This window comes from Hyperolius riggenbachi, chromosome 4 (assembly GCF_040937935.1).
Source record: "Hyperolius riggenbachi isolate aHypRig1 chromosome 4, aHypRig1.pri, whole genome shotgun sequence".
Classification (NCBI taxonomy): domain Eukaryota; kingdom Metazoa; phylum Chordata; class Amphibia; order Anura; family Hyperoliidae; genus Hyperolius; species Hyperolius riggenbachi.
Window position 1 is genome coordinate 2,968,197 of NC_090649.1, and position 20,122 is coordinate 2,988,318.

The 20,122-nt window shown below is 46.6% G+C and overlaps 1 protein-coding gene across 5 annotated transcripts in view; it reads right to left on the reverse strand.

Annotated features, from left to right (window-relative positions):
• LOC137571110 (uridine-cytidine kinase-like 1) overlaps nucleotides 1-20,122 on the reverse strand; it is a 190,396-nt gene that overhangs the window by 76,435 nt on the left and 93,839 nt on the right. For all 5 annotated transcript variants that reach the window (XM_068279810.1, XM_068279809.1, XM_068279808.1 and 2 more), the window contains exons 9-11: nucleotides 8,665-8,763; nucleotides 8,480-8,573; nucleotides 7,815-7,877 (exon numbers count right to left, since the gene is read on the reverse strand). In XM_068279810.1, the coding sequence (XP_068135911.1) occupies nucleotides 7,815-7,877; nucleotides 8,480-8,573; nucleotides 8,665-8,763 (256 nt within the window). The remainder of the gene's footprint in view (nucleotides 1-7,814; nucleotides 7,878-8,479; nucleotides 8,574-8,664; nucleotides 8,764-20,122) is intronic.

A 20,122-nucleotide genomic window follows, 5' to 3' on the forward strand; every position in this document is an offset into this window, starting at 1 on the left:
AGCGACAGACAGACAGACAGACAGACGGAGAGACAGACAGACGGAGAGACAGAGCGACAGAAAGACAGACGGAGAGACAGACAGACGGAGAGACAGAGCGACAGAAAGACAGACAGACAGACGGAGAGACAGACAGACGGAGAGACAGACAGACAGAGAGACAGACAGAGCGACAGAAAGACAGACAGACAGACGGAGAGACAGACAGACAGAGAGACAGACAGAGCGACAGACAGAGCGACAGACAGACGGAGAGACAGACAGACGGAGAGACAGACAGACGGAGAGACAGACAGACGGAGAGACAGACAGAGCGACAGAAAGACAGACAGACAGAGCGACAGACAGACAGACGGAGAGACAGACAGACGGAGAGACAGACAGACGGAGAGACAGACAGACGGAGAGACAGACAGAGCGACAGAAAGACAGACAGACAGACGGAGAGACAGACAGACGGAGAGACAGACAGAGCGACAGAAAGACAGACAGACAGACGGAGAGACAGACAGAGCGACAGAAAGACAGACAGACAGACGGAGAGACAGACAGACGGAGAGACAGACAGAGCGACAGAAAGACAGACAGACAGACGGAGAGACAGAAAGACAGAGCGACAGAGAGACAGACAGACAGACAGACAGAGCGACAGACAGACGGAGAGACAGACAGACGGAGAGACAGACAGACGGAGAGACAGACAGACGGAGAGACAGAAAGACAGAGCGACAGACAGAGCGACAGACAGACGGAGAGACAGACAGACAGAGAGACAGACAGAGCGACAGAAAGACAGACAGACAGACGGAGAGACAGACAGACAGAGAGACAGACAGAGCGACAGACAGAGCGACAGACAGACGGAGAGACAGACAGACGGAGAGACAGACAGACGGAGAGACAGACAGACGGAGAGACAGACAGAGCGACAGAAAGACAGACAGACAGAGCGACAGACAGACAGACGGAGAGACAGACAGACGGAGAGACAGACAGACGGAGAGACAGACAGACGGAGAGACAGACAGAGCGACAGAAAGACAGACAGACAGACGGAGAGACAGACAGACGGAGAGACAGACAGAGCGACAGAAAGACAGACAGACAGACGGAGAGACAGACAGAGCGACAGAAAGACAGACAGACAGACGGAGAGACAGACAGACGGAGAGACAGACAGAGCGACAGAAAGACAGACAGACAGACGGAGAGACAGAAAGACAGAGCGACAGAGAGACAGACAGACAGACAGACAGAGCGACAGACAGACGGAGAGACAGACAGACGGAGAGACAGACAGACGGAGAGACAGAAAGACAGAGCGACAGACAGAGCGACAGACAGACGGAGAGACAGACAGACGGAGAGACAGACAGACGGAGAGACAGACAGACGGAGAGACTCACACGCCCTACCAGCCTGGAGGCCACTCCCACCTAAGAAGTCATATTATTGGTAATTATACATTTGTAATTATATCAAAGCCAGCTAAGTTAGGGGCTTGGATTTTAGTGATTCTATACCTTGTATAGAGAACACCCTGACATGTGGCCTTCCTGGCATTGCAACTAGGAATAGCCGTGTCTAATTTGGGTTCATTTTTCCAGGGCTGTGGAGTCGGTCCAAAAATCCACCGACTCCGACTCCTCAGTTTAGGATTCCACCGACTCCGACTCCTCGACTCCTCTAATTTGCATATTACAATTTTGTTGATTAAAAGTATGTAACATGAAATTCGTCTCTTAACTGCCAACGCTTAGGAATTTTACAAGACAACTGAAGTGAGAAGGATATGTAGACTACTATATTTATTCCCTTTAGACTAAAGCTAGTCCTTGGTAAGAGTACTTGTAAAAGGTACAGACCGGAACAAAGAACATCTATCAGGCCCTAGGCAATGTAAGTGTGGGAACATGTAAGAGTGATGTGCAGGTACTCTGCAGGGGAATGAGGAGATTCTTCCTCTATTACACATTCTTCATGCACAATCTGAACATGGATCAGGCCCTAGGCAATGTAACTGTGGGTACATGTAAGAATGATGTGCAGGTACTCTGCAGGGGAATGAGGAGATTCTTCCTCTATTACACATTCTTCATGCACAATCTAAACATGGATCAGGCCCTAGGCAATGTAAGTGTGGGTACATGTAAGAATGATGTGCAGGTACTCTGCAGGGGAATGAGGAGATTCTTCCTCTATTACACATTCTTCATGCACAATCTGAACATGGATCAGGCCCTAGGCAATGTAACTGTGGGTACATGTAAGAGTGATGTGCAGGTACTCTGCAGGGGAATGAGGGGATTCTTCCTCTATTACACATTCTTCATGCACAATCTGAACATGGATCAGGCCCTAGGCAATGTAACTGTGGGTACATGTAAGAGTGATGTGCAGGTACTCTGCAGGGGAATGAGGGGATTCTTCCTCTATTACACATTCTTCATGCACAATCTGAACATGGATCAGGCCCTAGGCAATGTAACTGTGGGTACATGTAAGAGTGATGTGCAGGTACTCTGCAGGGGAATGAGGGGATTCTTCCTCTATTACACATTCTTCATGCACAATCTGAGCACGGATCAGGCCCTAGGCAATGTAAGTGTGGGTACATGTAAGAATGATGTGCAGGTACTCTGCAGGGGAATGAGGAGATTCTTCCTCTATTACACATTCTTCATGCACAATCTGAACATGGATCAGGCCCTAGGCAATGTAACTGTGGGTACATGTAAGAATGATGTGCAGGTACTCTGCAGGGGAATGAGGAGGTTCTTCCTCTATTACACATCTGAACATGGATCAGGCCCTAGGCAATGTAAGTGTGGGTACATGTAAGAATGATGTGCAGGTACTCTGCAGGGGAATGAGGAGATTCTTCCTCTATTACACATTCTTCATGCACAATCTGAACATGGATCAGGCCCTAGGCAATGTAACTGTGGGTACATGTAAGAATGATGTGCAGGTACTCTGCAGGGGAATGAGGAGGTTCTTCCTCTATTACACATCTGAACATGGATCAGGCCCTAGGCAATGTAACTGTGGGTACATGTAAGAATGATGTGCAGGTACTCTGCAGGGGAATGAGGAGATTCTTCCTCTATTACACATTCTTCATGCACAATCTGAACAAGGTTTATGGGTGATAGACAACACCTCTGTGTTCAATGTGCACAGCATTCTCAGTGAATTCCCTGCAGCTCTGTGGGGAGTGCATATGTAGAGTATAGTACTACTGTGTAACAAAGTAAACCTGAGACAGATGAAATTAAAGTTTTATACATACCTGGGGCTTCCTCCAGCCCCCTTTCAGGCTAATCAGTCCCTCGCTGTCCTCCTCTGCCACCTGGATCTTCTGCTATGAGTCCAGGTACTTGAGACAGTCTAGTGAAGTGCGCATGCACACACTCCGCCGCCAGGAGCATACTACACCTGTGCAGCACTATTGCGCAGGTGCAGAATGTTCCTGGCTGTGGGAGCGGCATGCGGCTGGACAGCGCTGACCGGCTGAATTACCAGGACTCATAGCAGAAGATCCGGGTGGTGGAGGACAACGAGGGACTGATTAGCCTGAAGGGGGCTGGAGGAAGCCCCAGGTATGTATAAAACTTTACTTTTCATCCGTCTCAGGTGCCCTTTAATTTGTAGTCACCAAACCAAATTTTAACAACATATCAAATGATTTGATTTCATCAGCAAAGGGAGTGCATACATTTGCATAAATCAGCATCAATGCAGAATTATTTCCATCTCGTTGACCATCTCTATTAGCGACACAGCTACACATCAGGCTTTATTCTTACAGCATAGATGTTATTTAGTATATATAAGAGATTCCTGTGTACACATCATATATACAGTCACAATCAGATATGTATATCTGACCTTAAAAATACGGGGACTGCTTTATTGAAGCAGCACAAGTAACTAATTTTGATTGGTTTATTTCATTTTTGTGGACTGAGCACAGCTATTACTGTATGTATACTGTATATATACATTATTTTTAATGACTATTATCTGAGAAATAGAACATTTTATCATATTTTCTATTTTAATTAGTTACAAATTCATTAGGAGTCGGAGTCGGTGCATTTTTTCCCGACTCCGACTCCAGGCACCCAAAATTGCCCCGACTCCGACTCCACGACTCCGACTCCACAGCCCTGCATTTTTCTCTACATTTTTTATTAACATGTTTTTTTTCCCAAGCTTATAACTTGATAGGGAGATAGAGATTGGTTGATATAAAAGTTTCATTGACGGATCAGGTCATAATATCATAATTCCATATCTTTCCTTTGTCCTCAAATTATTTAAATTCTTTTTATAAAATAAGAGTTTACAGCAGAGTAAAATAGATGCTATTCTTGTTTATATATTGGAGTTTTGAAACAAACTCGGTCACTCCCTTATCTTCCCTTGTCTTCCAATCTGATTCTCATCAAGCTTTATAAGTAAGATAAATGTCTGCCATCTGTGGTTACACAGCCTACTGTGATTGATTGATTTTATTGCTTAATATCTGTGGTCAACTTTGCTCTGAAGTGTATAGTCAGCTTCCACCCAGAAGTACTTTGTGGTGGTGATTGTATGAGTCCTGTAATTTTATTTGTAATTATTCTGACAACTTTTGTGTATTTAATAAATTAATTATTTTAAAGTAAATAGTTGTCCTGACTTTTCACTCTTTGTACCAATATCTTGAGAAACTCGCTATAAGAAGGTTGGGCGTTTAATATAGTAAGACTCCTTCCATTATTTTTTGTAGGAGGTCGTAGCTTTTGATTTTATACATCCGGTTATAGTTTATATGAGCGTATCGTATAAAACACCTGACACATAGCACAGTGTAGCCTGACCCTACCACTCCCGGCAAAGCAAGGCCTAATGCTGGGGATACACGGTACGTTTCTGTACCGTGTATCCACCAGCTGATCCGGCCAGCTGATAATATTCAGCTGGCCCGATCAAGCCGCTCGACTCTCGCCCGCTCGATCCCCGTCGGCGGACAATGGCAGGGAATCGAGCAGCTGATAAGGAGCGCCGGCGGGGACGGGCGGCAATCGATCCGTGCGCAGGTGGGGACGTGGCTGGGGTCGATCCGGCGGCTAATCGGCCACCAGATCGACCCGTGTATTCCCAGCATTACACTACCACACATAGTCCAGCCTGGCATATATCTACCACCCCGGCAAAGCAAGGCCCGACACTACCACATATAGCCAGCCTGGCACATAGCTACCACCCCCAGCAAAGCAAAGCCTGACACTACCACACATAGCCCAGCCTGACACATAGCTACCACCCCCGGCAAAGCAAAGCCTGACACTGCCACACATAGCCCAGCCTGACACATAGCTACCACCCATGGCACAGTGTCACCTGACACTACCACACATGGCCCAGCCTGGCACATAGCTACTACCCATGGCAATCACCTGAAACTACCACGCATAGCCCAGCCTGGAACATAGCTACCACCCATGGCACAGTGTCACCTGACACTACCACACATAGCCCAGCCTGGCACATAGCTACCACCCATGGCACAGTGTCACCTGACACTACCACACATAGCCCAGCCTGGCACATAGCTACCACCCATGGCACAGTGTCACCTGACACTACCACGCATAGCCCAGCCTGGCACATAGCTACCACCCATGGCACAGTGTCACCTGACACTACCACGCATAGCCCAGCCTGGCACATAGCTACCACCCATGGCACAGTGTCACCTGACACTACCACACATAGCCCAGCCTGGCACATAGCTACCACCCATGGCACAGTGTCACCTGACACTACCACGCATAGCCCAGCCTGGCACATAGCTACCACCCCGGCAAATCAAGGCCCGACACTACCACGCATAGCCCAGCCTGGCACATTGCTACCACCCATGGCTGTCACCTGACACTACCACGCATAGCCCAGCCTGGCACATAGCTACCACCCATGGCTGTCACCTGACACTACCACGCATAGCCCAGCCTGGCACATAGCTACCACCCATGGCTGTCACCTGACACTACCACGCATAGCCCAGCCTGGCACATAGCTACCACCCATGGCTGTCACCTGACACTACCACGCATAGCCCAGCCTGGCACATAGCTACCACCCATGGCGCAGTGTCACCTAACAATACCATGCATAGCCCAGCCTGGCACATAGCTAAAATCCATGGCACAGTGTCACCTGACACTACCACGCATAACCCAGCCTGCCACATAGCTACTGCCCATGGCTGTCACCTGACACTACCACGCATAGCCCAGCCTGGCACATGGCTACCACCCATGGCGCAGTGTCACCTGACACTAACACGCATAGCCCAGCCTAGCACATAGCTACCACCCATGGCAATCACCTGACACTACCACGCATAGCCCAGCCTAGCACATAGCTACCACCCATGGCAATCACATGACACTACCACGCATAGCCCAGCCTGGCACATAGCTACCACCCATGGCAGTCACCTGAAACTACCACGCATAGCCCAGCCTAGCACATAGCTACCACCCATGGCTGTCACCTGACACTACCACGCATAGCCCAGCCTGGCACATAGCATCCACCCATGGCACAGTGTCACCTGACACTACCACGCATAGACCAGCCTGGCACATAGCTACCACCTATGGCTGTCACCTGACACTACCACGCATAGCCCAGCCTGGCACACAGCTACCACCCATGGCAATCACATGACACTACCACGCATAGCCCAGCCTGGCACATAGCTACCACCCATGGCAGTCACCTGAAACTACCACGCATAGCCCAGCCTGGCACATAGCTACCACCCATGGCTGTCACCTGACACTACCACACATGGCCCAGCCTGGCAAATAGCTACCACCCATGGCAATCACCTGACACTACCACGCATAGCCCAGCCTAGCACATAGCTACCACCCATGGCGGTCACCTGAAACTACCACGCATAGCCCAGCCTGGAACATAGCTACCACCCATGGCTGTCACCTGACACTACCACGCATAGCCCAGGCTGGCACATAGCTACCACCCATGGCACAGTGTCACCTGAAACTACCACGCATAGCCCAGCCTGGCACATAGCTACCACCCATGGCTGTCACCTGATACTACCACGCATAGCCCAGTCTGGCACACAGCTACCACCCATGGCACCGTGTCACCTGACACTACCACGCATAGCCCAGCCTGGCACATAACATCCACCCATGGCACAGTGTCACCTGACACTAACACGCATAGCCCAGCCTGGCACATAGCTACCACCTATGGCTGTCACCTGACACTACCACACATAGCCCAGCCTGGCACATAGCTACCACCCATGGCAGTCACCTGGCACAACTACGCATAGCCCGGCCTGGCACATAGCTACCACCCATGGCTGTCACCTGACACTACCACACATAGCCCAGCCTGGCACATAGCTACCACCCATGGCACCTGACACCACCACGCATAGCCCAGCCTGGCACATATCTACCCCCCATGGCGGTCACCTGACACTACCACGCATAGCCCAGCCTGGCACATAGTTACCCCCCATGGCTGTCGCCTGACACTACCACGCATAGCCCAGCCTGGCCCATAGCTATCACCTATGGCACTGTGTAACCTGACACTACCACGCATAGCCCAGCCTGGCACATAGCTACCACCTATGGCACTGTGTCACCTGAAACTACCACGCATAGCCCAGCCTGGCACATAGTTACCACCTATGGCACCGTGTCACCTGACACTACCATGCATAGCCCAGCCTGGCACATAGCTACCCCCCAAATGGCTATCATACTCACCCTCTGACGGTGGAATCTCTTCCCCTGATACACCGTGCCCTGTGGGGTCTCCACCGTCACCGGCTGAGGAGGGGAGAGAGAGAAATATGTATTACATGATGGACATTACACAACCACATGGGAGATCACATGCCCCACACCAATGAGAAAACACCTATATTGAGGGGAGGAGACACACTGAGGGGCAAGAAAGGGAGGAGACAAACTGAGAGGAAGGAAGGGGAAGAGACACGAGGGTCAGGAAGAGAAAGGGACACAGTAAGGGGTGGGAAGAAGGGGGAAGACATTTATAGTAAGGGGCAGGAACAGGAGAAACAAATGTAGTGAGGGGCAGGAAGGGGAGGAGACCCCTTGAGGGCATAAAGGGGAGGAGCCACTTTTAGTCAGAGGCAAAAAAGGAGACACACATAGGTGCAGGAAGGGGAGGAAACACAGTGAGGGGCAGGTAGGGGAGGAGACACACTGAGGGGTAGGAAAGGGAGGAGACATTTAGTGAGGGGCAGGAAGGGGAGGAGACAGTCTGAGGTGCAGGAAAGGAAGAAGACACTTACAATGAGGTGCAGAAAGGGGAGGAGAAACACTGAGGGCAGGAAGGGGAGGAGACACAGTGAGGGCAGAAAGGGGAGGAAACACAGTGAGGGGCAGGAAGGGGAGGAGACACTTACATTGAGGGGTAGGAAGGAGAGGGCATGCTCAATGAGGAGCCTCATCAGGCGTTTGGAATAGAAGATGAACTCATCACGGTTGGTATCTTTGTTCCTAGAGATGGAAAAAGAGAAGAGATCAGACATGTGATGATGGGGTTACCTCTAGAATTGAGGGGGGGGGGGGAGCAGCGCTGGGGTATCACCTGATGATGGTATGCATGCCTCGCACTTGGGGTGTATTCGGAAGGACACTCAGGGTGTTGGGGAGCGGTTGTCCCTGATGGGCTGAAGCCAAGGCTGCCCTAAAAATGGAAAGATATGGTGATCACCACACATTGACACCCTGCATGGGGAAGGAGACCACAGTAAGCCCCTCCTACATACTGACATTCTACATAAGGAGGAGCCCAAATAAAACCCCACCCCCACATGGTCAAGGTGTCTGCCAGATCAGGAAGGTTACCCTGCTGAGGCTAGTCTACTAGCTCCGCATTACGTTGTATCAGAGGGTTACCCTGCCCAGGCTCCTCTACCATGTCATACAAACACACATCACGTGTATCATGCAGTGCTCCCGCCTCATACCGCCACACATCATGAGGAGCTCCCATGTCACATGTCACACATCATGAGGTGCTCCCACGTCACACCGCCACATGTCACACATCATGCAGTGCTCACGCCTCATACCGCCACACATCATGAGGTGCTCCCATGTCACATGTCACACATCATGCAGTTAGGGTACACACAGACTCAGGCTTATTCACCCCAATAGTGTTAGATACACAGTGTTGCACCTCCGAGACGCAATCACACGAAGCATTGTATGCTGAAAACATTGAAAGATGTTTGTATTGTATAAGGCTGGAAATGTTGTGTGACACCAGAAATGAGACAACATGGTATGGAGAACATCAAATCCTGGTGGATCATCATCTCATGCTTTTCTATGGACACCAGTTCAGAAGTATGGAGAACATCAGATCCCGGAGGATCATCATCTCATGCCTGTTTATGGACACCAGTTCAGAAGTATGGAGAACATCAAATCCCGGAGGATCATCATCTCATGCCTTTCTATGGACACCAGTTCAGAAGTATGGAGAACATCAGATCCCAGAGTATCATCATCTCATGCTTTTCTATGGACACCAGTTCAGAAGTATGGAGAACATCAGATCCCAGAGGATCATCATCCCATGCTTTTCTATGGACACATAGTTACATAGTTATTTTGGCTGAAAAAAGACATACGTCCATCGAGTTCAACCAGTACAAAGTACAACTCCAGCCCGTCCCCCACATACCCCTGTTGATCCAGAGGAAGGCGAAAAAAACCCCACCAGGCATGGTCCAATTAGCCCCAAATGGGAAAAATTCCTTCCCGACTCCAGATGGCAATCAGATAAAATCCCTGGATCAACATCATTAGGCATAACCTAGTAATTGTAGCCATGGATGTCTTTCAACGCAAGGAAAGCATCTAAGCCCCCTTTAAATGCAGGTATAGAGTTTGCCATAACGACTTCCTGTGGCAATGCATTCCACATCTTAACCACTCTTACTGTAAAGAACCCTTTCCTAAATAAATGGCTAAAACGTTTTTCCTCCATGCGCAGCTCATGTCCTCTAGTCCTTTGAGAAGGCCTAGGGACAAAAAGCTCATCCGCCAAGCTATTATATTGCCCTCTAATGTATTTATACATGTTAATTAGATCTCCTCTAAGGCGTCTTTTCTCTAGACTAAATAAACCCAGTTTATCTAACCTTTCTTGGTAAGCGAGACCTTCCATCCCACGTATCAATTTTGTAGCTCGTCTCTGCACCTGCTCTAAAACTGCAATATCTTTTTTGTAATGTGGTGCCCAGAACTGAATTCCATATTCCAGATGTGGCCTTACTAGAGAGTTAAACAGGGGCAATATTATGCTAGCATCTCGAGTTTTTATTTCCCTTTTAATGCATCCCAAAATTTTGTTCGCTTTAGCTGCAGCGGCTTGGCATTGAGTACGATTATTTAACTTGTTGTCGATGAGTACTCCTAAGTCCTTCTCCAAGTTTGATGTTCCCAACTGTATCCCATTTATTTTGTATGGTGCTAGACCATTGGTACGACCAAAATGCATGACTTTACATTTGTCAACATTGAATTTCATCTGCCATGTATGTGCCCATATAGCCATCCTATCCAGATCCTGTTGCAATATGACACTATCTTCCTGAGAGTTGATGATTCTGCACAATTTTGTATCATCTGCAAAAATAGCAACATTGCTCACTACTGCATCTACTAGGTCATTAATAAATAAATTGAAGAGCACTGGACCCAGTACAGACCCCTGTGGGACCCCACTGCTAACAGTCTCCCATTTTGAGTACGATCCATTGACCACAACTCTTTGTTTTCTGTCCATTAGCCAGTTCCCTATCCATGCACACAAACTCTTCCCCAGTCCTTGCATCCTCAACTTTTGCACCAGACTTCTGTGGGGAACAGTGTCGAAGGCCTTTGCAAAGTCCAAGTATATCACATCTACAGCATTCCCAATATCCATATTAGCATTTACTACCTCATAAAAGCTGAGCATGTTAGTCAAACAGGACCTGTCTTTAGTAAACCCATGTTGATGCTGAGAAATAAGATTATTTTCTACTATGAAGTCATGTATAGTATCTCTTAGTAACCCCTCAAATAGTTTGCATACAACTGATGTTAAGCTTACAGGTCTATAATTTCCTGGATCAGATTTTTTGCCCTTCTTAAATAATGGGAAAACGTGGGCTGTACGCCAATCCATTGGGACTCTGCTAGTTGCAAGAGAGTCACAAAAGATAAGATAAAGGGGCTTAGCTATAACTGAACTTAATTCTCTTAGGACCCGAGGATGCATGCCATCCGGGCCAGGTGCCTTGTCTATTTTTAATTTATTTAGTCTTGCCTTTACTTCTTCCTGCGTTAAGTATTTAATATTACAGTTAGAAGATTGAGACTCTTCTGCCTCTGTAATTTGCAACAGTGCTGTTTCCTTTGTGAAGACTGAAGCAAAGAAAGCATTTAATAACTCTGCCTTACCTTGGTCGTCCACCATCGAGTTCCCACCCTCATCCTTTAGGATTCCTATACAGTCAACCTTTCTTTTTTTAGAGTTGATGTACTTGTAAAACTTTTTTGGGTTAGATTTGATATCCCTAGCGATTTGATTTTCAGCTTCGATCTTTGCCAGCCTAATTTCTTTTTTACAATTTTTATTGCACTCCTTATAATTGCTTAGTGCAGCCTCAGTCCCCTCCTGTTTTAGGACCTTATAGGCATTCTTTTTCCTCTTCATTTTATCCCTAACCTTTCTATTCATCCATAGAGACACCAGTTCAGAAGTATGGAGAACATCAAATCCCAGAGGATCATCATCTCATGCCTTTCTATAAACACCAGTTCAGAAGTATGGAGAACATCAAATCCCAGAGGATCATCATCTCATGCCTTTCTATGGACACCAGTTCAGAAGTATGGAGAACATCAGATCCCAGAGGATCATCATCTCATGCCTTTCTATGGACACCAGTTCAGAAGTATGGAGAACATCAGATCACGGAGGATCATCATCTCATGCCTTTCTATAGACACCAGTTCAGAAGTATGAAGAACATCAGATCCCAGAGGATCATCATCTCATGCTTTTCTATGGACACCAGTTCAGAAGTATGAAGAACATCAGATCCCGGAGGATCATCATCTCATGCCTTTCTATGGACACCAGTTCAGAAGTATGGAGAACATCAAATCCCGGAGGATCATCATCTCATGCCTTTCTATGGACACCAGTTCAGAAGTATGGAGAACATCAGATCCCAGAGGATCATCATCCCATGCTTTTCTATGGACACCAGTTCAGAAGTATGGAGAACATCAGATCCCAGAGGATCATCATCTCATGCCTCTCTATGGACACCAGTTCAGAAGTATGAAGAACATCAGATCCCAGAGGATCATCATCTCATGATTTTCTATGGACACCAGTTCAGAAGTATTATTATTATTTTTTTATTTATATAGCGCCAACATATTCCGCAGCGCTTTACAAAGCACAATAAAACGACAAGGGGAACATAGATACAACTAACAAATATACAGCAGAGTTCCAAGCAGCACAAATATTGTTACAAAAACAGTAAACATTAGGAGGATGACCCTGCCCTTGCGAGCTTACAATCTAATGGGTAGTGGGGGACACACTAGGTAAGGGGGTGGAGGATGGATGAGGCAGTGATTCTTTGCCTCTGATTACATTGTGACAAGTAAATAAAGGGCTATAGAATGTTATAAGCTTGTCTGAAAAGGTGTGTTTTAAGAGTGCGTTTGAAGATGTCCAGGTTTGGAGCATGACGTACAGGCTGTGGAAGAGAGTTCCAGATAAGGGCTGATGCTCGTGTAAAGTCCTGGATGCGAGCATGAGAGGAGGTGATCAGCTTAGAGGCCAGGAGAATTTCTTGGGAGGAGCGAAGGTTGCGGGAGGGACAATATCTTGAGATTAGTGAGGAGATGTATGGAGGAGACAACTCGTGGAGGGCTTTGTATGTTAGAGTCAGGAGTTTGAACTGGATCCTCTGGGTAATGGGTAACCAGTGGAGAGAATGGCACAGTGGGGCTGCATCAGAAGAGCGTGTGGAAAGGTGAATGAGGCGGGCCGCTGCATTTAGAAGGGATTGGAGAGGAGCTAGCCTGTTTTTTGGTAGGCCACAGAGTAGGGTGTTGCAGTAGTCTAGGCGGGAGATGATTAAGGCATGAACAAGCATTTTGGTGGCCTCTTGTGTGAGGAAGGGACGGATACGGAATATATTTTTGAGCTGGAAATAGCAGGTGGTGGTTAATGAGGCAATGTGAGGTTTAAAGGAGAGCTCTGAGTCAAGTATAACCCCCAAGCAGCGGGCCTTAGTGGTTGAGGTTATTGGGGTGTTGTCTACCGTTATGGTTGCAATTGGTGGGGGTGTAGATAGCAATGGTGGAAAAATCACAATTTCCGTTTTAGTCATGTTGAGTTTGAGGAAGCGGGAGGACATGAATGCAGAAACGGCACGTAGACAGTCGGGGACTCTGGATAGTAGTGAGGACAGGTCAGGAGCTGAGAGATAGATTTGGGTGTCATCCGCATAGAGGTGATACTGGAAGCCAAAAGAGTTAATTAGTTGTCCCAGGCCACGGGTGTAGATTGAGAAAAGAAGTGGCCCAAGAACAGAGCCTTGAGGTACACCAACAGACAGTGGGTGTGGAGAGGACTTGGTGTTAGAGAAGGAGACAGTGTAAGAGCGTCCAGAGAGATAAGAGGAGATCCAGGAATGTGCTTGTCCCTTGATTCCTAAAGATGACAGTGTCTGCAGAAGCAGAGCATGATCAACCGTGTCAAAGGCAGAGGAAAGGTCAAGGAGTATTAGAATGGAGAACTGGCCTTTGGATTTAGCTACCAGTAGGTCATTAGCAACTTTCGTGAGAGCAGTTTCAGTGGAATGGTGTGTGCGGAATCCAGATTGAAAGGGGTCAAGTAAGGAGTTGGTAGAGAGAAAGGCAGACAATTCTGAATGGATGTGACGTTCCAGCAGTTTAGAAGCAAAGGGGAGGAGCGAGACAGGACGGTAGTTGGATAGAGAAGTTGGATCAAGAGAGGGTTTTTTGATTAGTGGTGTGATGATAGCTTGTTTGAATAAGGAAGGAAAAGTGCCAGTGGAGATAGAAAGGTTGAATAGAGTTGTTAGAGCGGGATTAAAGGAGGAGGAAAGCTGGGGGATTAGATGAGAGGGAATGGGGTCCAGGGCACAGGTAGTGAGATGCGCTTTGGAGATTAGTGAGGAAAGACACTGATCAGTTAGTGTGGTGAAAGATGTTAGAGTGGGAGACTGGTCTTGTGGAGCGGAGGGGAGGCAGTTAGTGGTGGGTGAGGGTGCAGGCGGACAGAAGGAATTTATAGGTGACGGCTGTGCTGGTAAAAATGGTTGCGCGTTAAAGCTATTACGTATTGCATCAATCTTGCTTGTAAAGTATGATGCAAAGTTGTCGGCTGACAGACATGTGGTAGGGGGAGGAGGTGGGGCACGAAGTAGGGAGTTAAAGGTGTTAAATAATTGTTTTGGGTTGTGAGACTGTGAGGAAATGAGCAAGGAGAAATAAGACTGCTTAGCAGAAGTGAGGGCATCCCTGAGCTCCTGCATAGTTTGTTTATAGTAATTGAAGTCTTCTACAGCAGTGCTTTTTCTCCAGCATCTTTCTGCCACCCTGGAGTGCCTTTTCAGCTGTTTGATTTGTTCAGTGAGCCAGGGCTGCCGGTTAGTTTGGCGGGGGCGGGTGGTGGTGAGTGGAACGGCTGAATTCATGGCAGAGGAGACTACATTAAATAAGTAACTGGATGCTGCCTCAGGGTCAGTGTAGGAAGACAGGGTACTTAGAGGTTGCAAGGCCTCAGTCAGGGAATTCACATCCAGGTTGCGGTAATTCCTGCGCGTGACTGTATGGTGTAGTGTTGGAGGAGTTGACGGTAGAGAAGAATTGATTGAGAAGGTAAGAAGGTTGTGGTCTGAGAGGGGAAGCGGAGTGTTATGAAAGCTTGAAATAGAACAGAGGCGGGTAAAGACAAGGTCAAGAGTGTGGTCGTCTTTGTGGGTGGAAGTGGAGGACCATTGGGCGAGGTCAAACGAGGAGGTGAGAGAGAGCAGTTTGGTGGCTGTAGGGCAATTAGTATCGATGGGTATATTAAAATCTCCAATGATGATAGAGGGTATATCAGTGGAGAGGAACTGGAGAAGCCATGCTGAAAAGTGATCAATGAAAGTAGAGGCTGGACCGGGCGGGCGGTAGATAATAGCAATCTGAATGTGGTATGGAGAGTAGAGACAGACAGCATGAACTTCAAAGGATGAGAGTGCGGGCAGTGGTGTGAGTGGCTTAAAGGAACAGTGTTCAGAGAGGAGGATCCCCACCCCCCCTCCATGTTTGTGGCCAGGTCTAGGGGCATGACTAAATTTTAGACCACCATATGATAGAGCAGCTGGAGACACCGTGTCTGATGGAGTTATCCATGTTTCAGTGAGCCCCAGGAAGGTGAAAGTGTTGGAGATAAACATGTCATGAATAAAGGCCAGTTTATTACAAACGGAGCGGGAGTTCCATAGAGCCCCAGATATGGGGAGGGGAGATCTGGGAAGAAGGGGAATGTCAATAAGATTGTAGGTGTTCTGGGAGGGGAGGTGGTGAGGTTTGTTATTGGTGGAATGAGTTGTAGTCTGAGCAGTGTGAGGTCTAGGAGTGGGCCCTGGGTTCGGTGATATGTCACCAGAAGCCAGAAGGAGTAGTAGGCAGAGCAGAGAGATGTGGGGGTGGGACTTGTGTGTATGCAAGTTAGGTTTAGTGAGAGCAGAGGAGGGGTAGTGTGAGCACAGAAATAGGAATAGTTTGTGGCTAGAGAAAAGGGGAGACGATAGCAGAGAGGGAGCAATCTGTATGGTGTTGCTGACAGTGGGAGGATGAAGTGACATGTGGATTTTCAGGAACAGAAGGCAAAAAGAAGCGGTTGAGAAAGACATTTTAAACATTCTGAAGGGATCTACAGGGCGATTGATAGCTGACAGCAGGAGGGTGGGGTATGTTTAGAAACAGGAATTGCAGAAACAAGCAAGCATATGGTGAAACAGATGAAAAACAGTTAAGTAGCAAACCATGTGATCAAAGTGCCGAGTCTCCTGGCAGTTCCTTCTGTTCCCTTCTGGTTCAATTCTGGTCTAATTTGGGTCTTTTGCTGTGCACTTCAAATCATGCACTTAAAATTAATGCACATCTGACTAAAGTCATATCTGACTTAGAGACTAGATTAAGTAGACAGCAGAGGGGATGGAGATGAGTGCTGGAATGAGGATCAGGTGTGAATGGCCAGGCCTGGGCTGTGGGAGGCTGGGTCAGTCTACAGACATGCAAATTATGACTAATTAATTAGGTACACATTGCAGCATAAGGCCTGGCACCAGGAAATGGTCACAATTATGTATGCGTACCATAAAGTTAAAAGCAATGCAGGTAAAGTTGAACATAAGCAAGATTTGTTTGATTGCAGAGAGAAATTGCATGAAGACAGATATAAAATCAGATGCAGATGCAGATCATATGCGTACCATAAAGTTAAAAGCAATGCAGGTAAAGTTGAACATAAGCAAGATTTGTTTGATTGCAGAGAGAAATTGCATGAAGACAGATATAAAATCAGATGCAGATGCAGATCATATGCGTACCATAAAGTTAAAAGCAATGCAGGTAAAGTTGAACATAAGCAAGATTTGTTTGATTGCAGAGAGAAATTGCATGAAGACAGATATAAAATCAGATGCAGATGCAGATCATATGCGTACCATAAAGTTAAAAGCAATGCAGGTAAAGTTGAACATAAGCAAGATTTGTTTGATTGCAGAGAGAAATTGCATGAAGACAGATATAAAATCAGATGCAGATGCAGATCATATGCGTACCATAAAGTTAAAAGCAATGCAGGTAAAGTTGAACATAAGCAAGATTTGTTTGATTGCAGAGAGAAATTGCATGAAGACAGATATAAAATCAGATGCAGATGCAGATCATATGCGTACCATAAAGTTAAAAGCAATGCAGGTAAAGTTGAACATAAGCAAGATTTGTTTGATTGCAGAGAGAAATTGCATGAAGACAGATATAAAATCAGATGCAGATGCAGATCATATGCGTACCATAAAGTTAAAAGCAATGCAGGTAAAGTTGAACATAAGCAAGATTTGTTTGATTGCAGAGAGAAATTGCATGAAGACAGATATAAAATCAGATGCAGATGCAGATCATATGCGTACCATAAAGTTAAAAGCAATGCAGGTAAAGTTGAACATAAGCAAGATTTGTTTGATTGCAGAGAGAAATTGCATGAAGACAGATATAAAATCAGATGCAGATGCAGATCATATGCGTACCTGTAATGAGAAGAATGTGGTGTCAGTTCAGAGAATAAGGAGATCTCCTATGTGCACTTAAGTAGATCTTTCTGGTCTAATTTGGGTCTTTTGCTGTGCACTTCAAATCATGCACTTAAAATTAATGCACATCTGACTAAAGTCATATCTGACTTAGAGACTAGATTAAGTAGACAGCAGAGGGGATGGAGATGAGTGCTGGAATGAGGATCAGGTGTGAATGGCCAGGCCTGGGCTGTGGGAGTATGAAGTATGAAGAACATCAGATCCCGGAGGATCATCATCTAATGCCTGTCTATGGACACCAGTTCAGAAGTATGGAGAACATCAGATCCCAGAGGATCATCATCTCATGCCTTTCTATGGACACCAGTTCAGAAGTATGGAGAACATCAGATCACGGAGGATCATCATCTCATGCCTTTCTATAGACACCAGTTCAGAAGTATGAAGAACATCAGATCCCAGAGGATCATCATCTCATGCTTTTCTATGGACACCAGTTCAGAAGTATGAAGAACATCAGATCCCGGAGGATCATCATCTCATGCCTTTCTATGGACACCAGTTCAGAAGTATGGAGAACATCAGATCCCGGAGGATGATCATCTCATGCCTTTCTATGGACACCAGTTCAGAAGTATGGAGAACATCAGATCCCAGAGGATCATCATCTCATGCCTTTCTATGGACACCAGTTCAGAAGTATGGAGAACATCAGATCACGGAGGATCATCATCTCATGCCTTTCTATAGACACCAGTTCAGAAGTATGAAGAACATCAGATCCCAGAGGATCATCATCTCATGCTTTTCTATGGACACCAGTTCAGAAGTATGAAGAACATCAGATCCCGGAGGATCATCATCTCATGCCTTTCTATGGACACCAGTTCAGAAGTATGGAGAACATCAGATCCCGGAGGATCATCATCTCATGCCTTTCTATGGACACCAGTTCAGAAGTATGGAGAACATCAGATCCCAGAGGATCATCATCTCATGCCTTTCTATGGACACCAGTTCAGAAGTATGGAGAACATCAGATCACGGAGGATCATCATCTCATGCCTTTCTATAGACACCAGTTCAGAAGTATGAAGAACATCAGATCCCAGAGGATCATCATCTCATGCTTTTCTATGGACACCAGTTCAGAAGTATGAAGAACATCAGATCCCGGAGGATCATCATCTCATGCCTTTCTATGGACACCAGTTCAGAAGTATGGAGAACATCAAATCCCGGAGGATCATCATCTCATGCCTTTCTATGGACACCAGTTCAGAAGTATGGAGAACATCAGATCCCAGAGGATCATCATCCCATGCTTTTCTATGGACACCAGTTCAGAAGTATGGAGAACATCAGATCCCAGAGGATCATCATCTCATGCCTCTCTATGGACACCAGTTCAGAAGTATGAAGAACATCAGATCCCAGAGGATCATCATCTCATGATTTTCTATGGACACCAGTTCAGAAGTATGAAGAACATCAGATCCCGGAGGATCATCATCTAATGCCTGTCTATGGACACCAGTTCAGAAGTATGGAGAACATCAAATCCCAGAGGATCATCATCTCATGCCTTTCTATGGACACCAGTTCAGAAGTATGGAGAACATCAGATCCTGGTGGATCGTCATCCCATGCCTTTCTATGGACACCAGTTCAGAAGTATGGAGAACATCAGATCCCAGAGGATCATCATCCCATGCTTTTCTATGGACACCAGTTCAGAATATGGAGAACATCAGATCCTGGAGGATCATCATCTCATGCTTTTCTATGGACACCAGTTCAAAAGTACGGAGACCATCAGATCCTGGAGGATCATCATCTCATGCTTTTCTATAGACACCAGTTCAGAAGTATGAAGAACATCAGATCCCAGAGGATCATCATCTCATGCCTTTCTATGGACACCAGTTCAGAATATGGAGAACATCAGATCCAGGAGGATCATCATCCCATGCTTTTCTATGGACCCCAGTTCAAAAGTGCGGAGAACATCAGATCCTGGAGGATCATCATCTCATGCCTTTCTATGGACACCAGTTTAGAAGTATGGAGAACTAGAACCTGGAGGATCATCATCTCATGCTTTTCTATGGACACCAGTTCAGAAGTATGAAGAACATCAGATCCCGGAGGATCATCATCTCATGCCTTTCTATGGACACCAGTTTAGAAGTATGGAGAACTAGAACCTGGAGGATCATCATCTCATGCTTTTCTATGGACACCAGTTCAGAAGTATGGAGAACATCAGATCCTGGTGGATCATCATCTCATGCCTTTCTATGGACACCAGTTCAGAATATGGAGAACATCAGATCCAGGAGGATCATCATCTCATGCCTTTCTATGGACCCCAGTTCAAAAGTGCGGAGAACATCAGATGCTGGAGGAGCATCATCTCATGCTTTTCTATGGACACCAGTTCAGAAGTATGAAGAACATCAGATCCCGGAGGATCATCATCTCATGCCTCTCTATGGACACCAGTTCAGAAGTATGGAGAACATCAGATCACGGAGGATCATCATCTCATGCCTTTCTATGGACACCAGTTCAGAAGCATGGAGAACATCAGATCCCGGAGGATCATCATCTCATGCCTTTCTATGGACACCAGTTCAGAAGCATGGAGAACATCAGATCCCGGAGGATCATCATCTCATG